The sequence below is a fragment of the Populus euphratica genome, unplaced genomic scaffold (genome assembly GCF_000495115.2).
Source record: "Populus euphratica unplaced genomic scaffold, PopEup_1.0 scaffold189.1, whole genome shotgun sequence".
Classification (NCBI taxonomy): Eukaryota; Viridiplantae; Streptophyta; class Magnoliopsida; order Malpighiales; family Salicaceae; genus Populus; species Populus euphratica.
Window position 1 is genome coordinate 275,167 of NW_011500030.1, and position 24,337 is coordinate 299,503.

Consider the following 24,337-nt stretch of genomic DNA (forward strand, 5'->3'; position numbering starts at 1 on the left):
CAATTTGATTCATGTTTTTTTTTAAATAACTTATAAAAATTAATTTTTTTAATTTCACCCCTTTAATCTTTTATTGGTCATACCTAGTCCCTATTTTTTTATTATTTTATTTGAGATAATTTTTAAAATTTATTTTTTTACTATCTCATCCTCTTTTAATTTTTTTCAATTTGATTTTGATTATTTTTTATTTAATAATTTTTATAAATTAATTCTTTCTTAATTTTATTTTTTAATATTAAATTACTGAAAAATTAAACTTAGGTTAAATAATTTAATTTCATCCCATGGTTAAATAATTTATTTTCCAGCACAATTCACCACATTAAAATCCGGGAGTATCTTGCCAGCCAGCCAGCCCTAATTCTGGCCCTTAAGCATCCGATTTCAAATCCTCCCTCTTAATTGCCCAAATCCTACTTTAGCGACCGGAACTGCAGAGCTCACTACAATGGGTGGAGGAGACATAGAGAAGATGATCACCATAGGCCTAGTGTGGGGTGCCACCAATGCCTTAATTCGTCGCGGTGCACTTCTCTGGGACCACCAATCCCTAAAATCTTCTTCTTCTTCTTCGTCTTCCGTTTCGTCTCCTCCAAAATTCCACCAGAAAATCCTCTCTTCACTCAAAAGCTGGCTCAGCCTTCTCTTATTTTGGCAATACTCTCTTCCTTTCTTGCTTAATCTCTCTGCCTCTGCTATCTTCTTCGCCATCTTAAGTGACACCCCCATATCTCTGGCTGTCCCAGTCACCAATGCTACAACATTTGCTGCTACAGCTGTGTTTGGAATGCTTTTAGGAGAAGATACCCGAGTCGACTTCGCTTTGCTGGGCACAGGTTCTATCGTCATTGGTGTTTGGCTTTGCTGTGTTACATGATTTTCGATTTATCTGATGTTCTTACATTAATGTTGTCCTGTTTGAAATATTTCACATTCTACAATAACATATCAAACTTTATATCATATAGTGGGGGTATAATGTTCAAAATCAATCGTTACATTGGATAGAAACAATGAAATTTGGAATAGCATGAAACACGGATGCAAAAAACGAAAAACAAAATCAATATGTTTAAAGAAAAATTTATATTGCAGTTGAATGCTGGTGGCAGGAAAAGGAACTGAAGTTTCCGGGATGAATATCCTTGCTCCATTTTAGAACTGTGCCTTAAAACATTCAGGTGGCATTTGTCCATTGAACCTCCTAGTGTCATTGCAGTAGTTGTAGATCATGTAGTTGTCTCTGACCCAGTTCATTTGACCCAATTGGGCATCGCTCAACTTGCTATAGGTGGGGGATGTCCACCAGTTAGCTGGGGTGTTGGCAGCACATTGATTTATGCTAACTGGTCCATTCCACTTGCAAGCCCTTGCCCTAAAATTGCGGTATCTTGCTATGAAGGGTGCCACTGTCCAATCAATCTTAACTCGCCCACCTTGCGTAGCCCAGTTATCAGCATTCCACAAGCTGGAGTAAACCCTCATTCCCTGTTTGTTTGGGTAAGCAATCCCCTCATTTTCATAGTTACGGAATACGCGGATTGGTACATTATCAATGTACCACCTGAATTGCAGTGATAAATATCAAGTTAGGTAACATTAGGCTTCTGGATTATCTAGGAATTAGATAGCTGGTTTGGTGGATGTAGTGAAGTAAGCTGGGAAAATGAAAGTTTAGCAAAAGCTTCACGAAGACTATTTAAGTTATGTTTGGAGAAAAAAAGTGCACATTTTGGGAATCCACTTGGAGTGCTGTGCAGCATAATCTGAATGTGGAGTCATGCTGGTTTCTTTTCTTTCCCCTTTTCTTTCATTTTTATATCATCATCATTAATAATTTTGTTTTGTGAATAGTGAATATCTGATCATACTTCTGTAAGCCATCGACAGATAAGGCCAACGTTGTAGAAAAACAGAAATGGTCAGCGAACTTACACAACTTCAGTAGGGTTCCAATGTATAGTGTAATTATGGAAATCTGCAGTTGGGTCAAACCAGGGGCGGAATTGCTGTTCCCTGCTTCCATTTCCTTGAGTGTAGATGTTTGTGTGTATGGTGTATGGCTGTCCTGATGTATTCCCTAAGAACTCGAAGTCTATTTCATCGTGTGTGTCCCCAGAAGAGGATACCTGCGCAAATTCATCATGGAGTTCATTATTTAGTAATTTCCATGTGTCAATATTCCATTATAAAGTTTTTTTGCTTTAAGAACTTCATTTAAATGCTGATCTATAATTGTTGTTAATCTTAGAGATATTCAAATGAGGTATTAATATGATTGGCCGTAACTAGATCTTCCTATTCATCTGTTCTTGCTCATGTTTATTCATGTATCTCTTATAAGTATCAATTATGAGAGAACAAACGAATTTTTAAAGCTTGAAATAATGAGCAGTGCTTATGTTATACAGAGCCATGAATGTTGGGTGAAATTATTGCACTTACGTAATAGGCAGTGACAGTTCCAGCTGAGTTGCCAGGTACCAGCTTAATTAACATTTGCATGCTTCCAAATAGGAACGGACGCTTCGATTTAACACCAGAGCCTGAAATCCAAAGATGATAGATTCACACAAAACTGATAATTAATGATTTCCTTCTACGTGATTAATTTACATAAAAAACCAATAATTTGATGGATAGTAAGCAAATCATCACCCGACGCCTGATTCAAGACAAGTTGAAGATCGTCGCCATTGCCAAGCATTGCAGAATTTTGAGCACCCCAATAGAAATACATGCTCTTGGAGATCTTGGCATTAACTGAACTTGGATCAAATGCCACTGCAAAGATGAATAGAGCTACCAAGAAAGCTCGTAAACTTGCCATTTCAACCCCAATGCAGAAGTTTCTTCGAGTTTAGAAAATCCTAGGAGTTGAAGTGGGATGCTTTTGTCATCACCCTTCAATAGCTTTATATAGCCTCTAACCTGCAAATGTTCCCTGCTCAGAAAAGTTTCCGTTTGGTGATTTTTTATGTAGTTTCCTTGGTGATTGACGTTCACATTTTGTATTAGTTCAAAGAAATACAGTTTAGGTGAATGGAAGTCTGACTAGTTGTAAGTTGTGCTCCCCACGAGGTCGATGTGCATTACCTGCAACATGGGCAGCCAGATTGGAAGAATACTCATTTATATTTTTCTTGTATAGTTTTTTTATTATTATGTTAATAGTTTTTTTTAAAGTATTTTTTATTTATAAATATATTAAAATATTTTTATTTTTTATTTTTTAAAATTTATTTTGGATATGAGCACATTAAAACAATATAAAAATATTAAAAAAATTAATTTTAAATAAAAAAATTAAATATTTAATAAACAACTGTAAAAATACTATAAGAGTAAGATAATATTTGGAAACGCAGTTTTATTATGAAAATTTGAAATATTATTATTTTTAAATGAAATTTTTTTATATTTATATAATATTTTGAATTACTTATGTGAAGAAGTAATTTTTAAAAAATAAAAAAATATTTTAATATTTATAGAAAAAACTTTAAACACTACTTTATTATCAAACAATCTTGAAATCTTCAATGGTTGCCACCTGTACAACTATATTTCAGTCTGAAAAGTTCTGAAAAGTTTGGTCAGATATATAATTTTATTGTCTCTGTGCATGAAGATACATGCGCTTCCAATGATTCTGATGGTGTCAGGAAATGTTGATGTCAGGAGAGAGCATGTGAAAATGGAGGGCAGGTAAGGAGTTGACGACCTCAGCAGCTGGGACGCGGTTGCGCTAGGACTAGGCAAGCATCGTGCGTGAGACTAATCAGTGCACACAAGGAGGAGAGGTAGCTAGGTCAGCCTAGCTGTGATGTGCACGTCCACACCCTTGGGAAACGCGAAATGCTAGTTCTAGCCTTAAGCCCAGTTTCTCTGAGTACGAACCACACATCCACACAGTCTAAAGTGTATTTAATCAAGTACTTCATTTCGAGTTTGCAATGCCATGATGGGTTCATTTATGGCCGTTCCGTAGCTGGGACATGCTTTAGCATTCGTTGCGTAGGAATTTGAACTTTACAGATTCCTGGAAAGTTAATTTCACGGGTAGCTCCATTAATTTGACTATCCAGAGCACAGAAAGAATGGTTAGATGGTAAAAACCCTTGCACTTCAAAACTAGGAAAAGGACTTGGTAGTCTCTTGCTTTTGAATTTCTGTTCCCTACTGGTTCATGGCCTCTGATTTACTCGGGTAGCCATATATAGTATGCTTATTGGATCTCCTGTCATGGCTCTGTTTATGTTTGAAAAACAGGGGTGAAAATTGAAAAATGTAGAAGGGATGTACAGTACCATAGACATGGTGGGCGTAGAACTCGTTTTATTGGATGGATTTGACGACGGATATGATACCATTCAGGAAAAGAACAAATAAGAAACTGAAAAAGTGAAACGAATAAAAGAATTTTATTTCAAAAGTGAGGTATCAGATTGGTTAGTTCATGCCCCTCTGGTATATATCATCCATGAAAAACTCTGAACAAAATCAAGTTCATCTACCAGCCCAAAATTAAAGGACACTTTATAACGGAGGGAGTCAGCTTCAGCTTCACTTGATCTGCACCCATGAGGAGACACTGGGTACTCCTTGATGAACAACAAAGAGCATGTAATACCCGGGAGGAGCAACCTTACCGCTCGGTGGTGACACGGCTGTGATAGTGTGGATCCCTAGGAATGCATTTTCGGTAATCACATCTTCCAAACCCAAGTCGAGGAGTCTTTGATTCATTGACACCCCATGAGTGGTAAAAGCAGGAGCGTACATTGTTACCTTGATGTCTTTCTTCTCTACTTTCAATGCTTTTGATTTGATAAGGAGCTTGAACAAGTTATTAAAACCAATCTGCTTTGGGGCTTTATCAGCAATAATCACAGGTCTCCGCCCTATCACTGATGGATCCAAGTAAGGTGGCAAGAATTTCTCAACCCTTAGTTCAGTGGGGAACATGGCATTATAAACGTAGCCATTGTTCGTGTTGCTACCAGCTACAAGGATTTTACCGTCTGGCAGTACCACAGATGATGAATGGTACATTCTTGGAATCGTAGAGGCTGTTAGTTCCCTAAACCTGTTGCCTAGCTTGGCTTTGGGATGATATATTGCTGGGCCCAAATTTGGTTCTCTGGCAAAACCCCATCCTGAGCATCCTCTTTTGGCACCATTGAGCAGGAGGACATCCCCCGTGGGAAGGATCATCATGTCACCCATGACACGGGGTGATGGCATGACTTCTCTCTTCCAGGCAGGCTTTTTATCTGTAATTCTGATTCTTCCACAGTCTTCGAGTGCAGTGTAGAATATATCTTTGCTAGCTTGGGTATATGCATCTCTGTGTCCGGAGCCTCCACAAACTAAGACTTCAGCCGGGATGACGCGATTGTTCTTTGAGTGTAGTTTTATTGGGAGCAGCACAGACATCCCGGTGGCAGGGTAGTTGCGGTGGCCACCTGGAAGGGCTGGGAACTCACGGACAACCTTGTTGGACTTGGGATTGAGCAGGACGGCACGATCATTGGCAAAGATGAAGAGGTTGCCATCGGTAGAGAGGTGGACAAAAGGATACAAATTGTTCTCATCCTTATCACTGGTTTTCTTTAGGAAGTCAAAGAAGTAGGACTTGGCATTGGAGCGTCCTTCTCGTGGAATGTACTCATAGCTGAAAGCGTCGCGACCACCAACCACGATGAATCCACCATCAGGTAGTTCCGCTTGTGTCGAGTACCTTAATTGACAAGTAGCAAAAAGTACAGTGTCAGCTTGTTGTAGCTTATAAACTATGCTTATAAGAACAGAAGAATCTAAAATGATTGTTCATCATGAGAAGAAAAATAGAGTAAATATATCTATATATATATACCATCTACGATCAGCAAGTGCAGTTGGGAATTCTCTCCAATTACACCCTTTACATGTCTCCAGATATCTAACAGTCTTGGCACCTCCCTGGAAACCGCCAGTGCCCACCAGGTTTCCATCAATGGAAAGACCTCCTGATGAACACCATGTATCTGTGTGAAGCTGTCATGAAAAAAGAATAATCTCAAACTGTTAGCTGGCTAGCTAGGAAAGAGAGCGATTGATCTAGCAAATTAAACTGAGAGGTTTAATCCAAAAACATGAAAGAATCCAAGAACATGAAAGATAGAATTAATTGCTTAGGTAGAATCTAGATAATTACACACGCACGCACACAGACGCAAACATTAATCGGTTAATCAGAATGAATACCTGTAGAGGTGTTATTGCCGTGGTGGCAATGTCAAACAGAACTGAATGACAAAAGCAATCCTTTTCACCTGTAGTTTTGTTAAGAAGACGGCAATGGCCAGCAGGCAACCGGATTTCTGATTTCTTCCAAATAGTAGCGTCATACATTAAGACCTTGTCAACTTTTGGAAGCAAGATTGCATGCATGGCTGATACTCCAGAGTTCACAGAAACCAACTGCCATGACCCTTTAGGCTCATTAGGTAGACCAAAAAAATTAGGATGAGAAGGGGATTCTGGCAGTGGCTCGGTCCCGAAATCGTTATCGATCTTTTTCCTCAAGTAATCTTGAGCATCTCCAAAAGGGTTATTAAACAGCTCATGGGGGCCTAATATCTTCTTCTTGTTGAAGAATTCGTAGGCATCTGGCCTCAACCAAAATTGGGCATAGCTCGCAACAAACAAGAGAGGGAGAATAACAAGAGACCTGAACACGTTCGCCATTGCAATCGATCGAGGGGGGTAATGTAACATGAAAAAAGAACTCTGAAACTTTCGCACCAGGCGAAATGTTTTTCTCTCCCTGACACTCCATGCTCTCTCGATGAATTTATAGACGAATCAAGTTTGCTGAGGGGAGACAAAAATAGAGCTTTGTTCCTTATTTAGAGGAAACCTCGTAATGCTTTGATGTCTATACGGTAGGAAATCTCTCTGTCCCACGTACGCGTAGGGAATCAGTAAACAAGCCAGCTATATTATCTGATGGTGTAAAAGGCACGGTTAATCTGAGGCAACTGGTAATTAAGGGCTTAATTAGTTCTCCACCGCTAAGTAAAAGCTCCAACACATCTTCGGCAGAAATAACTAATTAAAGGGCGAGCTCGGTTACCATGTCAGAAAAAGCTCCCAAGTTAATCAATTCTTAATAGCATGTTAATAAGATGTCGTGATGCATGCCGGAATCTAATTTTTCTCAGGATAATATTTACAAGATCCATTATAGTCAATTGATATATATTTCTCGATAAAAAAACAAAAACAATTACAAGATTTTATTATCTTTTAAAATATTTTTGTTCATAATTATATTAAAATAATAATTTTTTAATTTTTTTAAAATTATTTTAATATAAACATATCAAAATAATCTAAAAAATATATTAATCTGAAATTAAAAAATAGAATACTATTATTTTTTAAAAATACTTTTAAAACACAAAAATAAACTATCTAAATAAATACAAAAACATATATCTCGAGATAATAGCAAATTCAAAACAGTAGCAATAACAACCTATTTTGATTAGCTGATAGAAATTATTATCCCCAACACGGTTTTGACCACACAGGTCACTAAGTGATATCCGACCAAACAGCTCTAAATGCATCATTAATTAATCAAGTTGTAAATTGTTTACCATTGCTATGATGCTGTGCTTCCAGGTGCCTCCTCTTGATAATGGTGTTTAACTTATTTTTTATTAAAATTTAATTTTTTATTTTATAATGTTTTCTTTTTTATTTTAAATTAATTATTTTAATGTTTTTTAATATTTTAGGATGCAGATGTTAAAAATAATTTTTTTAAAAATATTATTTTTAAATAATTTTTTTTTGAAAATCACACTCCATGAATATAGAGATTAACTTTCAATCTTGGGGCTAACTATTTAAGGAATATATTGAAACATATCTAAAGCAAATTCTTTTTCAGGGAGAATATTGCTATTCATCTCCTTTAAATTCCGGCAGTCCAGCTTCAATTCACGGCGTCAGCACCGCTGTGTAAACCGACAATTAATTCTTAGCAATGGAATATTTGTCGACAATCAAAATAAATACTTTGCAACGGTTATGCTCAAGGAATTCAATCCCCAAATCCCTAATATTAAGTGTTTCGGCTACAATAATTTGGTGGAAATTACACTTATTTTCTAAGTTTTAAAATATCCCAGTTTTCATTTTAAATCAACAATAATTTTTAAATTGGATGAAAATACCAAAATACCTACAAATATAATATATAGAAAAATCAAACAAAAAACATATCATAAATTTTCTCTTCTCCAGAAACAATTTCTGTCTTCATATATTATTATTATTATTATTTTTATAATAACCCGACCCAAATGGAATTAAAATTTAGTGTTTTTAATTGTTTTAAAAAGTTATTAGTTATGGTTTTTTTAAAGCTCTAAAAAAAACTTCATATTGAAGATTACGAAGAGCCCTGGCTTTTTGATCCTTGTCAATTTACTGGTGAAAGGAAATTGATTCCAAGCAAACACATAAATACTCATTTTTCAAGAAAACTCAAACATTTTCTAGAAAAATCTCTCAATCATCAAATTGATTCTCCGAATTGGATGTAGACTTGTTTAATTTTGAGGGACATTGTGGCCGTGTGAGATTGGCGTTTCAATGAATAATAATCGTAATAATCCTGGAAGACGTATTGGGGTTTCACCCTTGTTTGATACATGCACATGAACCACCAAGCACTGCAGCTGCTCTCGCACTCACAACCTCAAACGCAAGGTGGGCATTCAGGTCACCTTCAGCCGTCCAGGCCGCGAGCTCAGGCCCGGGACATGCTCAATTTGCACTGGCAATATTCTAAAGGACCCGCCCCTCGATTATGAGGCATTCCAAGATAATTCTTATGCTTTAGTGACCAAGAAAGATCATTACTGTTTCAGAACCCCAGTCTTTCAATCAGGCTAACAAAAGTGTAGGATGGCGTGCTGCCATACACGATGAATTCAACCTTTTCTCCAACCGCACCTTGTCTCCAGTTCCAAAACCACCATATTAGCTAATGTGGTAGGAAATAAATGGGTTTGACAGAATAAAGAGAGCAGATGACAGACTTAAACGATTCAAAGGCTCGATTGGATGCAAGGGGTTTCAAATAACAATATTGTGTAGATTTCACTAAACTTCAAGGTGGCGGCCAGGTTTGGTGTTAAAGGGTAAAAAATGGGCGGAAGAAGATTTCTAGAATTATTTTATTCTATGACAAATTTTTAATATTAAAATTTCTTATTCAACAGGAAATTTGTAATATTTAATATAATAGCTCTTTTATTATTAAATAAAAAATAATAGTAAGTCTATAAATATTTAGATATTTTTTATTGATTTTTTTTGTGCACCCGTTACAAGATGTAAGATGTTATACACGTATTAAAGTTTAAGATGAAAATTATAATTTTTTAAAACTCAATAAACATATATAATTTTGATCAAATTAGTTGTTAAGGGTATTTTTTTTTATAATTAATCCATAACAATTGAGTCGTGGTTGAATTGGTTCTTATGTATGGAGTTGCCAAGGTTGCAAGTTCGAATGTTAGTAAATTTTGATATTTTTAGAATTGTGATAGATGAAAGGTTATCCATCTTCTTAATAATAAAAATAAATAAAGCAGGGCTAGGTGCGAGCGCCTATCCTGAACTAGTTATTAGATTTAATTTTGTTTTTTTTTTAGTTTTTTTTTTCAAAATTTTAATTTTTTTTTTTTTTAGTTTTTTTTTCAAAACTTTTAAAAAATAAAAAGATTTATCAATTTAATATTATTCTTAAAATACTATTATAAATTCTATTTGATTTTTAACACTATTGTTTCAATTATTATGTATATGATATGAAATTATAATAACACTAATAATAAATTCTCCATGAAAATTTGATTGAATTTTTTTTTTATTCTTAAAATTTTTGAATACATTTTGAATATAATTTTATCATATTTATGATTTTTTTTTAGTTTTCAATCATACATAAAACATACATACAATTTTGATATTTTGTTTCAACTTGTAGCAATTATAAAATATAAATTTTTTGTTTTAATATAAATAATGATTCTAATTAATAACCTCCTGTTCATTACGAGAAACAAGAGATATTAATAACAAATTTTTATCTTGATGATAAAAAAATTAAAACTACTATATTTTCAAGTTTAATAACAATACTATATAATTTTCTTAAACTTGAATATTGCTTTCTTTATGTTTTGTTTTATTTTTTGGTTCCCTTGCAGCATAACATGGACATATAAACTAGTAAAAACTTAATCTAGAAACAACAATATTAAGGAAGTAAACATATTGCAAAGAGAAAAAGCTTGATAATTATGTATGGAATATTATATATTACTTACTACTAATTAAATGGGTATTTCTCTTATTAATAGATAAAATAAAAAAACTTTAGAAAAATAACAAAATTACAAAAATAACTAGTGAAACAACACAGATTCATACTTGTCGCGGTCCTCAAATACAACATGTAAAGAAATCGTGATTGAAAAATATGATATTTGATAGATGTTGTGCTGAGAACAATGATGTTTATTAAACCATAAGTAACCCCTAAATTAAAACTTTAAAGAATATCTAATTTTTTTGTCAAATTTTATCTAATCCCTAACCTTAACTACAGCCTAAACCTTACTAACCACTAACCGATAACCAATAAAAAATAATTTAACCCTAATCCAAACCTTAAAGACTCACAAACCCTAACCCAAACAAATCCTAACCTTAGCCCTAACTAATCCCTAACCCTAAACCATTGATCATAAAACTAATCTTAACCTTAATCAAAATCCATAACCCCAATTCCTTAACAAAAAAAAAAACTAACTTTAACTAATTCTAATTGTAATCCAAATATCAAATCAAAGTTATCAATTTTATTATGTTCCGATAAAAATAGTTGATATACCTTATACCATTTCAAAAAGTAAAACAAAGTATAATAAATTTCATTTTGCTAAGAATTTTGGGTAATCCTAGATTTTCACCCAAATTCTAACCAAGATATTTCAGGATTACTTCATTCATTCTATTTTGGATAAAAGTTTGATAAAACTAAAGAGTCATGGAATTACTATGATTGGAAAAATAAGGACAAAAAGTTCATGTAAGAAAACAAAAAAAAAACAAAAAAAAAAATAAAACAACTATACAAGTGATCCATATTAAAAAGTTCATGTAAGAAAACAAAAAAAAACAAAACAATTATACAAGTGATCCATATTAACTCATTGATTGATGTAATATCTCATGTCTTTTAGTTGTTTAGCTATAAGTGTGTATTATGAGAGCGTGGAAGGTAAATCTTTGATGAGTCTTGCCAATGTTATATTCTTCATGCTAGAATTGCTGTTTTTTTACATAATGATAACTATTAGTTACCATAATATATAATGAAAAATGATAATAAGTACTATAAAGTTTATAATTCAAGGAAAACTTTACATTGCATGCTCCATCTATAAACTCATTGTTCTCTTAGAAAGTGATGGATAACTTATAAAGACCTTAACACCCTTTTCTAATAAACAAACATTTATCTTTTATTGAACAATTGATTTATGCTCTTTAGTATTAAAATATTTTACTTTTTCAATATTTTAACATTTAATTTGTACTAAATTTCTTTAAGTTAAAGTTCTATTTAGAATTGACTCTTAACTATTCAGGACTATTTTAAATTTTAAAATTATATTTAGATGCTTGACATTATATTCGTATTACATAATATGAAGTTAATTTATCTTTAAATTTGAATTGTAATCACGTATGTTGAATATATATATCTTTATGTAATCGAGGATCCTAGAACAGAATGCTGAGATACTCTAGAAGTTAATTTATCTTTATGTAATCGAGTGAACATTCGTTCAGCACGCTCAAGTTTCTATCTATATAGGTTTGAAGGGATTTCATATCTCAGCACATCTCGAAAGCTATATTAAAAGTTTGTATTCAATATATGAGTTCTGCGTGTTTCGTGCAACAGTTAGGACCTGGGATGGAGAATCGCAACAAAAAGGTTCATGGTTCAATTACTACGCACACTAGCAAATCCATTTTGTTCGTTTTACAAGCGAAGTAGAAGGTAAGATTCTTTTTTTATTATATCTATTATTTAATTGTTGTTTTATATGAAAATACTTTACTAACAATAATTTTCTTTTGCATGCTACTGTTTTTGGACACGAACCAAGACCGATGAAACTTTTTGTAAAAACTTGCATATGAAATGATGATCATCGGAAAGTGGTGCAACAACTTGTAGATAGTCGAGCTTAGAAGTTCATGGTAAGTTAGATTTTAATAATTTTATTCTTAAGTTATTATATTTTTAAATTCACTTCTAGGTTTTTTTCCTTTATGTTACATATATTACTTGATTGCATGAGAGATGCAAATACAATCCTTTGACCCATCTAAAACTTGATGTGGATTTGTGGTTGGAGGTTGGATCGCTTGGTGGACCTGATAAAATCAGTTTTATGGTATCTCAAATACTATGACTAAGAATATGTAGATGAGCTATAATGTATCGACCATTGGTTCCTCACAATTTACTTCAAGCTCTTAATCTCCAAAGTTCCAAGCACTTGTATGAGAACAAGTTCAAGCTCAAACGACTGGCTTTCTACTAAGACAGAGCGACTTAATGTTGATATGACCAAACTTAAGCAATTGTACATGAAGTTGTTGTCAAACATGGGTGGTAAATGTGGTCTACCTTATCCCTCATCATTACCACAATTTTTAGATCTACAAACGGAATATTTCGTCGGTATTTGCACTCCCATCCCATTGGTAATTAATTTACCAACAAAATCACCAATGCAAATGCTTCATTAGTGAATCTTGTGTTGATAATTTTTTGTTCGTTGGTAATAAAAAAACACTATTATCGATGGATTTAATGATAGAAAATACGAGCAAAAAAAATTACCCACTTCATTCTGTTGGCATTTCCCTTAGTAAAATACTGTATGTAATTCCATCGGTAATTATTTAAAAAAAAACTATTTTATAGAAATAAAAAATAATTAAATTAATATAAATCAACACTCTATAATACTCAAAATGCTTGGAAAAGAAGAAGAAGAAAATCAACTCAAACAAATTTGCAACAAATAAATTCAACTAAAAAAATTCATGTGATTTTTTTTTTAAAATCCTATAAAAAAATCAACTAAAAATTGATCTGATATGAAAAAAAATCCTACAACAGCATTCATACAATTACTAAGAACAAAAACAATTAAAAATAAAAAAAAATATAGTGAAAAACATGAGAAAAAAGAGAAAAAAATCTTACCTTAATGTAGTTGCAAGAGAAGCTAAAAAGATAAATTTTTTTTTTTGTAAAGTATACTAATTAAAAAAAACTAAGAAGAAAAAATAAGAAAGGAGAAGAAAACATACATGAGCATGGAGGAGAAGAGGAGTTGAGGAGAGAAGAGAAGAAAAAATAAATATTAATGTTTTTTTACATATGGGAAAATAAATATTAATGTTTTTTTACATATAGGGGGAAAGAAGAAGAATAAGAAGAAGAAGAAGAAGAAGAAAAGAGATGAGTCTATTGTGAAATTAGAGATTTTAGGCTTTTTACTAGGATGTTTTATAAATAAATAATTAAATATTAATATTTTTAATCATTCTGTCAATGATTTCATCTATAATATTTAATTTAAAATTTTCATTTAATAAGAATTTTTCAGAAACTGCCGAATATCACCAATGACTTTTTAATCCGTTAGTGATTCCATCGATAATATTTAATTTAAAATTTTAATTTAATCTAATTTTTTTAGAAAACCACCAAATAACACCGATGACTTTTTAATTTGTCAGTGATTTTATCTTTAAAGAATAGTAATTAACAGTGCAATTGGAAAGTGAACAGTTCGAGAGCTCTCTGAAAAATACCGACGGAATTTATTTCATCAACAATTTCGTTGGTGATTCCTTTTGTAATTAACATGATGAACATTGTTCATAATTAATTTTTTTTGCATTGTTTAAATTATTTTGTTTCTCACTGTAATTATCTCGGTATATACCGAGGGACTATTATTGTTGGTAAAATCTGTCAATATATTTTTGACAAAAGTATTCTCTCGGTATTTCCGTTTGTATTTATCAATTTTTTGATAGTGCATTTGGTCTCGATAAAGATTTGCATTCGCCTCCTCCTCCTTTAGCACTTGTCATTTAGATGAATTGTATTCAAATTGGTAATTTTTAAATTTCTAATAAATATTTGATTTTTTTTATATTTTAGTTTTATTTCTTTTAACTTTTTTCTAACCATTTTATTTGATTTAAAAAAATATTAAAGAAAATACAAATAAAATTACCAACAGACTAAGGCTTTTGAAAAGTTTCAGAGAATTAAAAAAAATTACATGGAACGCCACTCATCATTATGAATAGAATCACTTACGAACTAAATCCTTATAGAGTTAAAAAAAAAATAATTACATGACGTTGTTATAAATGAATAGAATCACTTACGAACTAAATCCCCATAGAATTAAAAAATAATAATTACATGACTTTGCCATGAATAATATATAATAATTACTAATGATTTTAGCCCATCAATAATAAGATAAATTACCGATAAAATTATAAATAATTTTATTTATCGGTGGTATAACATAATCACCATTAAAATTATCAATAAAATAATGCTTGTAATTTTTTTTTGTCTGGTGTAGTTTTTTTAACTGGAAATTTAGTGGTATTAATATATATTACCAATCAAATAGCTGAAAAAATATAAACCACCGATGGTAGATTTTTTTACTAACATTAATTGTTCATGATTCTATCAATAAATACAAAATTAGTTTTTAAATAGTGACAGGAGGTTACTATTATCGGCTCAATACATTTAGGCGAAGACGATAGAACATTCTGTAAACAAGCAATCTATTATCTTTCTCACCGGGGGGCCGCTGTCCTGTGTTTTCTTGGATGGGTTAACAAGGACATCACATTGAGGAATTTCTATGACATTTTATCTCTTTCATGATGAAAAAGTGAAGGTGACAAGCCAATTCCTCTATAGGAAAGCATTGGAAACGATACCGTTTTCTCATTATCCCTTACCCGAATTAGATATTCAACACTAGATTGATTGTGCACACTGACTGAAGTAATTGAAATTTTGTGATTAATTCTGGATTCTAATGTCTTTTGAGACAACAATGATGATGACTACGACGACGATAAACTTTATTTTTTATTTTTTTCGTCCTGCACTGATCTTTTCTTTGATTGACATTAATAAAGCTCTTTTACCATTATATGCATATAAGGGGAATGTTAGGCATTTTAAAGCTGTAACACTGCCTATTAAAGTAACCACCTTTATTCCAAACCATAGTGAAAGCAAGGGAATGTACTCAGCAACTTACGTATACCATCACTTCTGTGCACTGTTCTGTGCGACTCATTAATTTTCTAGTTATAAGTGTATTAATATGATATATAGTTTTTATTTTTATTTTTTTACAGGAGGTTCTTCTCGAAAGGCAGAGAATTAGAGTTAAAAGAGTTTACAGTATATACTTTGATCTTTATGGCATGACATGTGATAAACAATGGCTGCTCCTTTTATAGAATGAGATAACATCCAAAACACATTAAAAAATAAAATAAAGTTCCTTACTTTGCTCCAGCTTGAAGATAAAAGTTGAAAATCAATGGAAGCATGTATCTACACTGTTAAGACACCATCAAGAATTTACTTTCCCCGTGTGAAACATGCCTCCTGACCCCTTGCAATGAATTGGGAGATTTTATAAAGTTCAAAACAAGGGATGCTGAGTGTCTTACAAATATTTTCAAGACTAAATTGCCTCCATTGAGATTCTTGTGCCTTTAACGAAGCAACTTTAACAAAGGTGACATCTCTCTCCCAAGGCCAACTCCAATGAATAAATTTCTATGTTTTGTAATAACCAACATCGCTCATTTCGCCCCCCTTCGACAGAAATCAGACTAGCTTCAATGGAAGAAAGCTTTGTTTTTTTTGTGAAACGGATCATCTGGGAAGTTGAGAGATCATGAGTAAAGGGTACTGAGAGGCAGCCAGTGTGCTTACTTTCCGTGTTTTCTTACTGTTGCTGATCTTAAGTTCTTAATTAATAGCTTAGACTTTTTGAATATTGAGTGATTTTTTAGCATAATATTATAATATTCTTAATCACATAGTTAGGAGTTTGAATCCTATTAATTAGAGCATCACGTAACAGCTAAACTTGCCAGTCGAGAGCTACTTGTGTTTGGTATGTACGAAATACATAAAACCTGAAAGTCAATTTCCTATTTAAAATAATTTTTTGTATCAAAATGCATGATAATAATATTTTTTTTATTTTAAAAAATTATTTTTGATATTAGTATATTAAAATAATTTAAAAACATTAAAAATATATTAATCTGAAGTAAATAAAAAAAAATTAAATTTTAAATTTTTTTAAAAATACTTTTGAAACACAAAAAGAAACAGGTCATTAAACTATAGAGTTGAAACCGTGACATGGCAATGAGATTTGTGATGGGAAATAGCTAGGCTATATATATTTGTAATCATATGTATTTGTATTTGTAGTGGTGTTGTTTTGTTTAGAGAATAATATAAATTAGATTTAAAAATTTTATTTAATAATTTAAATTTTTAAGTTAAATTGATTTTTTAACATAATATCAAAACCTTAATCACCAAGCGATTACAAGTTTTGTAATCATATGTATTTGTATTTGTAGTAGTGTTGTTTTGTTTAAAGAATAATATAAATTTTTAAATTAAATTGATTTTTTTAATTAAAGGGCTATGTTTAGAGGATAATGCAAATTATATCTTAAAATTTTATTTAATAGTTTAAGTTTTTAAATTGAATTGGTTATTTATAACTATCATGCATTTCTTTGGTTTCAATTATGGATATGTCATTGAATTTCAACATCAATCTTTCCTCATGTAAGAGGAATTAGACTATAATTTAAATCTCATGAATTTGGAATATTTTTTTTGATAAGCAACATGAAGCCTATGAAAGGTAATGAATTTGGAATCTAGTACTAGCTAGTTGCAATTGTCATTTATGCACCCACCTGATTAACAGTGCTCCGTCATCAAAGTGTTATAATCAATCCATTCCATGCTCAGTTTTCCTTGACAATGCATCAATTTTTCACACAGGAAAAGAAATTACGTGGAGATTCCAAGGTCGTCCATCACTTTTTCGTCAATAGACAGCTCTGATTAATCACCCTTTTAGAAGGTTTAACCTGTTTTATTCTTATTGATCTCTCTTTTATCTTCTTTAATAAAGTTAATTAGTGCTATTGAACAAAAGGGGGTAAGAGAACAGAAGCATTCATTATCCTATGAGTTAGATAAGTTTCATCAAGGAAACTGTGATTTGCTAGATACTGACTGGTAGACATGAACGAAAGCAAGAATTCTGGATGATTACTATAATTTTCTCGTTTCTTTGACATTTCATGAACAAGAAGAAAATTTCATTTTCTTATGCAGAAAGTGAATCCATGATCTTTAATTACATAATTAAGATCCCTTTCAAATGAAAGTTCAGGCTCTTTCATATCAACATTTCCTACCTTGTGGTGCAGTTTTCCAAAGCCAAGCCAATCATCATTATAACTTCCAATCAATAATTAAGAGCATAAAAAGAATCCTCGATTTTAATTGGCAGAAGAATGATGATTAAATAGACAATCTGAGCTCCAAATCTAGCTCTTGAGTGTCACTTGCTTCAGAATTTTGACTGCTGGAGCCCATTGAGCTACTTCGGTTTTTCTTGCTCTTTTTTGGCGGTGTGTCCTAATTAACAAGACCATGAAAGAGATTGATGTCAAAACATGATGTATCACATTACCAGAATCCTAGCCTGAGAATCTTATTTTACGTAGAAATTTATGGAGGATAAAGGCATTAATTACCTCAGCTTGTAGAGGCAAAAGGTGTCTAGTTGAATTTGGTTGTGCAAAATGTTGAGCCTCACGGAATCCATGTCCGGAATTCCAACTAATGTATAAAGAAATTGAAGATATTGGTTCATTAGAAACCTATCTAGTGTAACTAAGGTTTAGCAAACTTCCAAGGAAAGACATGAAATTCTAGACCTTGCTCCAACAAACAAGCCCTTATCTCTAGAATTAAATCAAATTGCATAGGAGATTAATTACCTTGCTGCAGTGCTTGAGGGTTGAGAATCGCCATATCTGATATTCGTTCCATCATAATCACCGATCCCCATCTGCAATACCAAGTAAGATTGATGATTTTCGGACAAGGCATATAGTGGGAAAGCAAATGTCAGACTAATTAATTTAAGCTCCTCCTCCTTGCTACATTACGAGAAAAGATGACATGGTGTGGAATATTCATATATATATGTATATTTCACAGGCATGGAACTAGGGTTTGTGTAAATGAATAACTAAACAAAATTAAGCTTACGAAACAATACAGAAACAAGAATAAATAAAATAAAATTAAGCTTCCAAGGGGAATAATAAGATCCCTTGAAGAGTTCTTGTACGGAAAATTATTTCGAATTGGAAGCATGTACTTTGCAATTTAATTCGAATAAACCAAGACTCAGATGATGATGATGATGGAGAGGACTACTTTCTAAACGTTAATGAAAATCCAATTGGTTGAAACTAATTAAATTTGTTCTTCTTCTTTCTATTTTCCTCATCACTAGTACTAATCTATATCAAATTCATTCAAGATGCACAGTTGTGTAAAGTGGGGATATGTATATATTGATGCACACACACGATTGATTTCCATTCAAGATGTGAGCTCATATATGCAATTTTGACTAGAATGAAATTTAGGGTTATCAATTCTACAAATAAATAATTAAAGAAAGGAAGAGATAAGGAAAGCAAGTTCCTATACCATGGTGTGGGGGTAGCCATAGGAAGCCGAGGTTGCTGCTGCTGATGAAGAGTAAGAAAAAGAGGATGATGGTGCTGATGAATATCCTGTTTGCACTCCTATATCCTCCTGCACGTATATCAACCAACATACTTGTATATCAAGTCCATACTCGACAAACTTCTACAAACCCTATAAAAACTGAGCTTAATTATGCACATCAGTACTGATCAAGAGAGAGGTGGAGAGGGAAAAGGAGAGAGATACCTGCTGGTTGAAAGTTGTAGGGTAAGGAGTACTGTGAAGGGAGGGATGGTAATTACAACCCATTTGGCCATGTAATCTGATCTTTTCCAATTGAGCAACACCAAGGCCTCTCTGCGGTTGCTTAGGCTTGTCTGAATTGCTCTTCTTGCCTTTCCTCGAAGAGCCACCTCTTTCATTATTTCCAAAGTTAGGCTCTCCAAAATAACCGCTATCCATGATATTCTCTTCTCTTCTTTCTTCTTAATTTGTGTGTGAGAAAAAGGGAGAGATAGAGAGAGAGAGATGATGTGAGCTGTATGCAAGAGAATTGAGGTACTGTATGTCTCAGCTTTGCTTTGCAAATCCCAGAGCTTTCTCTGACTAGAAAAACAAAAACTTTCTGCAGGCAAACTAGTGCTGAGGAATCGGAGATCTCCAAGACCCTTTTTAAGCTGTTTGATACCCTAGTAATTATTGCATCGCTGGATCAGATTGTGTGCAGATTTAATAGAAATATATACTTAGATTTTATGCTCCCCTCCCTCCTCCTCTCTCTTGCCTCTTTTTTAGAACTCCCATAAATTGTTTTAATATTACAATCTTGAATGACCATTTCTATATTATATTATTGTAGCTAATTACTTAATTTAATTTATTTTCTCTGGTTATGCTCTTTGTAGACTATAGGCTTTTTGACATTGATGTTTAACCTGTTTTTTTATTGTTAAAATTTGATTTTTAAAATTAATATTTTAAAATCATTTTAATTAAATAAATTTTAAAAAATAAAAAATATTATTTTAATATATTTATTAAAAAAATGCTTTAAAAAATGATATTTATGACACTTGCCTACACTTAGCATGACTTGAAAGCGATTATCTTTCTTTAGCGTGTTTAAAATTCTAAAAATCTTTGATTAACCATATCACTCGATGCTACTTAACGCGCCACTATAGAGCGTTCCTAATTAATTAATTAATTAATGGATCGGGACAAAACTAATACAACATTTCTAGAATCTTTTTTTTTCTTGTTTAATTAAGTTGCAACTCAAGTGATAATTAAATTAAAATGTTAATCTCTCATTAGAAAACGAAAATTGATTAAATTATTTCAACTTGTAGTGATATACAATATATATAACCTTCAACCCAGTAATTTAGAATTAAGCTTGGACTAATACTGTCTCAAAAAAAAAAAAAAAGATCAAGTATGAAGTCACTATACTTCTTGAATTTGGCTTCCGCATAAGGACATTCATAGAACATCAGCAAGGAGCATGACCCTTTACATTTTTTTATATAAAAAATTGCTTTCATTTTGTACTTGTTTAGCTAGATGTTAATTAAAATATTGCTCAACTTTATCTCATGTTCTTTCATATATATATATATATATATATATATAACACGCTCTCCAAAGGATGGTGGGGGTTAGAATTGCATTAATGGTGGTATTGATCTAGTAAATATTTTTTTGTTTTGGGGGGGATGGCTATGGTGGTCCCGTTTGTGAGGCATAGCTGACAAAACCCTAAAAAGCCCCAGCTGTAAAAACTGTATTAAGCAACTCATTAAATAATAATTATACAATAAACGTTTTATTCCATTAAGAGTAGAGGGAGACCAAATCGATTTTAACCATTATAGATTCAAGAAATCTTGTTTGCAGCTTCTGAGGGATTTCTTTGTAATGATCAGAGGGGAGATTTCTCGGCATTCTAACCCAAAGTGGTTATGATCATTAATATTCTCTAATCTTCTTTCTTCGAGCGTTTTTCATGAAAATGCCTTCAATGCAAAAGATATATGTTGCTCAAAGGAGTCCAAAATCCCCGAATTTAATTAAGATCAGTGGGAAATTAATGAGATGCTAACTAAATCTTTTGTTTTTTAGCTGAAGATCGTGGTAATTTTGAAGCAGATAAGTGTATATCGTGTTATGAAGTGGGTAGGGAGGAACCAAATCTAATTGAGCTGTTTAACGCATGATTTGTGGGTCATAGGTTATGAGTTGTTGTGTGGTGGAAAGTGAGAATCCTCCAATTTTCTTAAACAGACATGTGAACTCATGCAATTACCCAAGACCCCACCTATCCCTTCCAATGACACTTCAATTTCTTTTTATATATAATTAAAATCAAATCATCCGTAAATTATTGGTTAAATATGATTATGAAAAGTTTATATAATATTATTATATTATATTCCATGCCAAACCTCAAAAGTTGCTAAATTAAAACCTACTCCACGAGTTTACTAGCACGCATATATCCCCTTGTTTCTTAAATTAATAAACCATACCGCTTCATGGTGTTTGATTTTGACCACAAAATGAGGCAGCGAGGTTCAACATGTACATGAAATATTGATTTGCCAGCCTATTGTACATGTTCAGTTCTTAATAAGTCATCTACATTAAAAAAAAGTTGATTAGCTTGAAAGCTTTTATCCTCCAGCACCGCTATAGCTATATATATATATATATACATTGCTAATCCAAAATAATATTAAGATTTAGACAAGAACTTACTCTCATGATTTTGATTTATTTCATCCATTTTCTTTAAATGTTTTTAAAAATCCTCAATATAAGTTTTTTTTTATCTCTTTTTATGGTGACTGTCTAAATAGTTTATGTTTTTAACAAAATTGATGATAATAATAATAAAAGCTAAATTATTGGTGAGCTTAATTACATTTATGAGTTCAATTACGTTGTGTGATTTGATTTTATATGATACCATGTTTTTGTAAGAAAAAAAGTAGTTTGTCTTAATTAATCAATAATATTAATTATGATAATTAAAACTAGATGGACTAATTAGATTGAATTCAATGTTTGTTTGTGGCAAACATGGCAGCATAGATTAGAAGTCGAATATATTGATGATATATGCATTGAATAGAACAATATTCACGGTTCAAAGTCAATATATATTAGGGTAGGGCTATTTTATATTAGTTAAATTATAAATCCCAACTTCTTAGGTCTCTTGTCCATATAAAAATGGTCTTCCATCACTGACTTCTTACAAAAAATAAAAATAAAAAATTATACGCTAACTTTTTTGAAGCTGCATTTAAATCCAATACCACTCGCCTGAGTCCGCATTTCCGTGGTCTCCATAAAACTATTCGATTACCAATGCTTGAGGCAACCTCTGAACAACAAAGTCAAAAGAAATACAATACTGTTTTTTTTATATATAAAAAAAATGTGTTCATTGTTATTAAATTATGCCGTGAATCAGATGGTTCACATACCTGCCCCATAGACGTTTGTCATTATGTAATCTAATTATTCATATATTACACACAGTTACTATCGATCGAGTTATTATTCATTTTTTTTTTTGGTGGATTTTCTCAAGGAGGGAGTCTGTACGAGAGCTCAAATAGCATATTGGGACCTCTAAATACTCTTTTCGAGATCTCCTCTCTTCACCATCGATTAATTTATCATCCCATGTGGATGTAATATGAGTGAATGCACGTATATGTGAGCAAGGAGGATAATGAAAGAAGGGATTAGGTGTGATTTGATGAGTGATCTACTCAACAGTATCATATAATATCGGGAAAGGAAAAAAATAAAAAGGAAAAAAGAAGAACAAACTAGACAAAGTTTAGTGGAGAGAGATGTAGAGAATATCATATCTACTGTAGATTGTGGGCACATGCAAACTCTTACAGAACAAGCCAGGGTGCACTATATTACTCCACATGATCTACAAAGCAAGTATTTATATGCATAAACAAGTCCCTTGGAAAACGCTGTCTACGTGTTTACATACTTCCAAATCCATCCACCAAATCCTATATTATATATACGATTCTCATGTTGATTTTTTGCCATTTTTTTATACTCCTACACGGGGACTCGTAAAGAATTAAACCCTTTATCTATGGTGAAGGTGTTCCTCTCTTTTTTCCCCCTTTTTTCCCCTTCATCTGAACACCAAATTAATGTGTTTCATGGATCATACTGTGAAGTTGAGAGGGTGCAGGCGTCCATGCATGTGTGATCGTAGACTCTGTGTTCTCAGAACTGTTGAAGTAAAATTAAATATTAGAAACTTTCCTCGAGGTTCTTAAAAAAGGATGGATCCCAGTATTTTCGCATCTGCTAAATGTCATGCATTTTCAAAGCAAAATCAAGGCATAGTTACCGAACATGGGAATAATTTCTAAATCAATATCCCTAGGTAAGTGTAGATGATTATTAATGTATACCGTGATATTGGGAGATTAGAAAATATGCTATGGAAAAATCTTTCATATTTTAGAAATATCTATCGCTTAGGTCTTAATACTCTATTTATTTAGATAGAGCTACATGAACAAATTGATATATTATATTCATTTTTTTTATTTTTTTAAATTATTTAAATCATATCTTTTTTCTGTCCACCTGACTCGATTTTAGGGGTTGCGATGTTCCGTTTAGTAATGTTCAATGTATAAACAAACTTTTCATATAAGTTTTTATGCAAATACATGAGACATTTATTTTTTTATATACGAAGGATTAGTTGTTTAAAAATCATAGGATCCATATTTTATTAATTATAAATCGACACATTAGTTTGTACATGAATTTAATTGATAAGATATCAAATTAAAGAGAGAAGAAAAAGCTAGATAACCGCTGCCTCTTCTTCTTTCTTTTCCTTTTTTTTTTTAATTTACTTGGTATATATTTGTTTTCTAGCAAAATGCCGCCATTAAATCTGAGGATTTCATATCATAATTACAACAAAGCTATCACCAATATACAAATATGTGCATGTGCAGAAAAACTAAATTATACACAAGCCACGTAACAACTTGTAGGTTGGTGCATCATGTGAGGTTAAGCTGTGCGAAAAAATGCTTTAGGTAGGGTCCAAGCTTAAATAAATATCCATGATTGAGTCCATGAATCTTATAGATTCCTAGATCTTCCACCATAAGCTTAATTGCAAATCTTGGGCAAAAAAATAATGCCCATGAATCCATATTTAGAATAAATGAAAGATTTCTTTGTATTATAAATTAGTTCGCAAGAAGTCTCTATGAAATGTATATTTGTAATTAGGATAAACGGGCTCCTGGTACAACTGGA

At 32.1% G+C, this 24,337-nt stretch overlaps 4 protein-coding genes across 4 annotated transcripts; 1 reads left to right on the forward strand and 3 right to left on the reverse strand.

Annotated features, from left to right (window-relative positions):
- The first annotated feature begins 343 nt into the window (after window positions 1–343).
- On the forward strand, window positions 344–3,916 carry LOC105142431 (transmembrane protein 234 homolog). Its single transcript, XM_011050062.1, has 2 exons — window positions 344–839; window positions 3,685–3,916. The coding sequence occupies exons 1-2, from the start codon at window positions 452–454 to the stop codon at window positions 3,696–3,698; spliced, it is 402 nt and encodes a 133-aa protein (XP_011048364.1). The 5' UTR covers window positions 344–451; the 3' UTR covers window positions 3,699–3,916.
- On the reverse strand, window positions 950–2,880 carry XTH26 (xyloglucan endotransglucosylase/hydrolase 26). Its single transcript, XM_011050060.1, has 4 exons — window positions 2,662–2,880; window positions 2,449–2,549; window positions 1,939–2,132; window positions 950–1,567 (listed from the first exon to the last, which is right to left on the reverse strand). Exons 1-4 carry the CDS (start codon window positions 2,831–2,833, stop codon window positions 1,159–1,161), a joined length of 876 nt encoding a protein of 291 aa, XP_011048362.1. The 5' UTR covers window positions 2,834–2,880; the 3' UTR covers window positions 950–1,158.
- Window positions 3,917–4,282: 366 nt separating the features above from the next.
- On the reverse strand, window positions 4,283–6,735 carry LOC105142432 (galactose oxidase). The gene is made up of 3 exons (XM_011050063.1): window positions 6,253–6,735; window positions 5,882–6,042; window positions 4,283–5,746 (listed from the first exon to the last, which is right to left on the reverse strand). Exons 1-3 carry the CDS (start codon window positions 6,733–6,735, stop codon window positions 4,570–4,572), a joined length of 1,821 nt encoding a protein of 606 aa, XP_011048365.1. The 3' UTR covers window positions 4,283–4,569.
- A 10,787-nt stretch (window positions 6,736–17,522) lies between these two features.
- LOC105142433 (uncharacterized) lies at window positions 17,523–19,790 on the reverse strand. Its single transcript, XM_011050064.1, has 5 exons — window positions 19,250–19,790; window positions 19,004–19,111; window positions 18,280–18,350; window positions 18,034–18,118; window positions 17,523–17,914 (listed from the first exon to the last, which is right to left on the reverse strand). The coding sequence occupies exons 1-5, from the start codon at window positions 19,463–19,465 to the stop codon at window positions 17,798–17,800; spliced, it is 597 nt and encodes a 198-aa protein (XP_011048366.1). The 5' UTR covers window positions 19,466–19,790; the 3' UTR covers window positions 17,523–17,797.
- Between the last annotated feature and the right edge of the window lie 4,547 nt (window positions 19,791–24,337).

Coding starts and splice junctions, on each gene's coding strand:
- LOC105142431 (XM_011050062.1), top strand. CDS start 452: ATGGGTGGAGGAGACATAGAGAAGATGATCACCATAGGCCTAGTGTGG.
- XTH26 (XM_011050060.1), bottom strand. CDS start 2,833: ATGGCAAGTTTACGAGCTTTCTTGGTAGCTCTATTCATCTTTGCAGTG. Junction 2,550..2,661: donor TGTCTTGAATCAGGCGTCGG/GTGATGATTTGC, acceptor TTTGGATTTCAG/GCTCTGGTGTTAAATCGAAG. Junction 2,133..2,448: donor GAACTGTCACTGCCTATTAC/GTAAGTGCAATA, acceptor GAATTTGCGCAG/GTATCCTCTTCTGGGGACAC.
- LOC105142432 (XM_011050063.1), bottom strand. CDS start 6,735: ATGGCGAACGTGTTCAGGTCTCTTGTTATTCTCCCTCTCTTGTTTGTT. Junction 6,043..6,252: donor CGGCAATAACACCTCTACAG/GTATTCATTCTG, acceptor TTTTCATGACAG/CTTCACACAGATACATGGTG. Junction 5,747..5,881: donor GCACTTGCTGATCGTAGATG/GTATATATATAT, acceptor TTGTCAATTAAG/GTACTCGACACAAGCGGAAC.
- LOC105142433 (XM_011050064.1), bottom strand. CDS start 19,465: ATGGATAGCGGTTATTTTGGAGAGCCTAACTTTGGAAATAATGAAAGA. Junction 18,351..19,003: donor ATGGCTACCCCCACACCATG/GTATAGGAACTT, acceptor TTGGTATTGCAG/ATGGGGATCGGTGATTATGA. Junction 17,915..18,033: donor TTTTGCCTCTACAAGCTGAG/GTAATTAATGCC, acceptor CTTGTTAATTAG/GACACACCGCCAAAAAAGAG.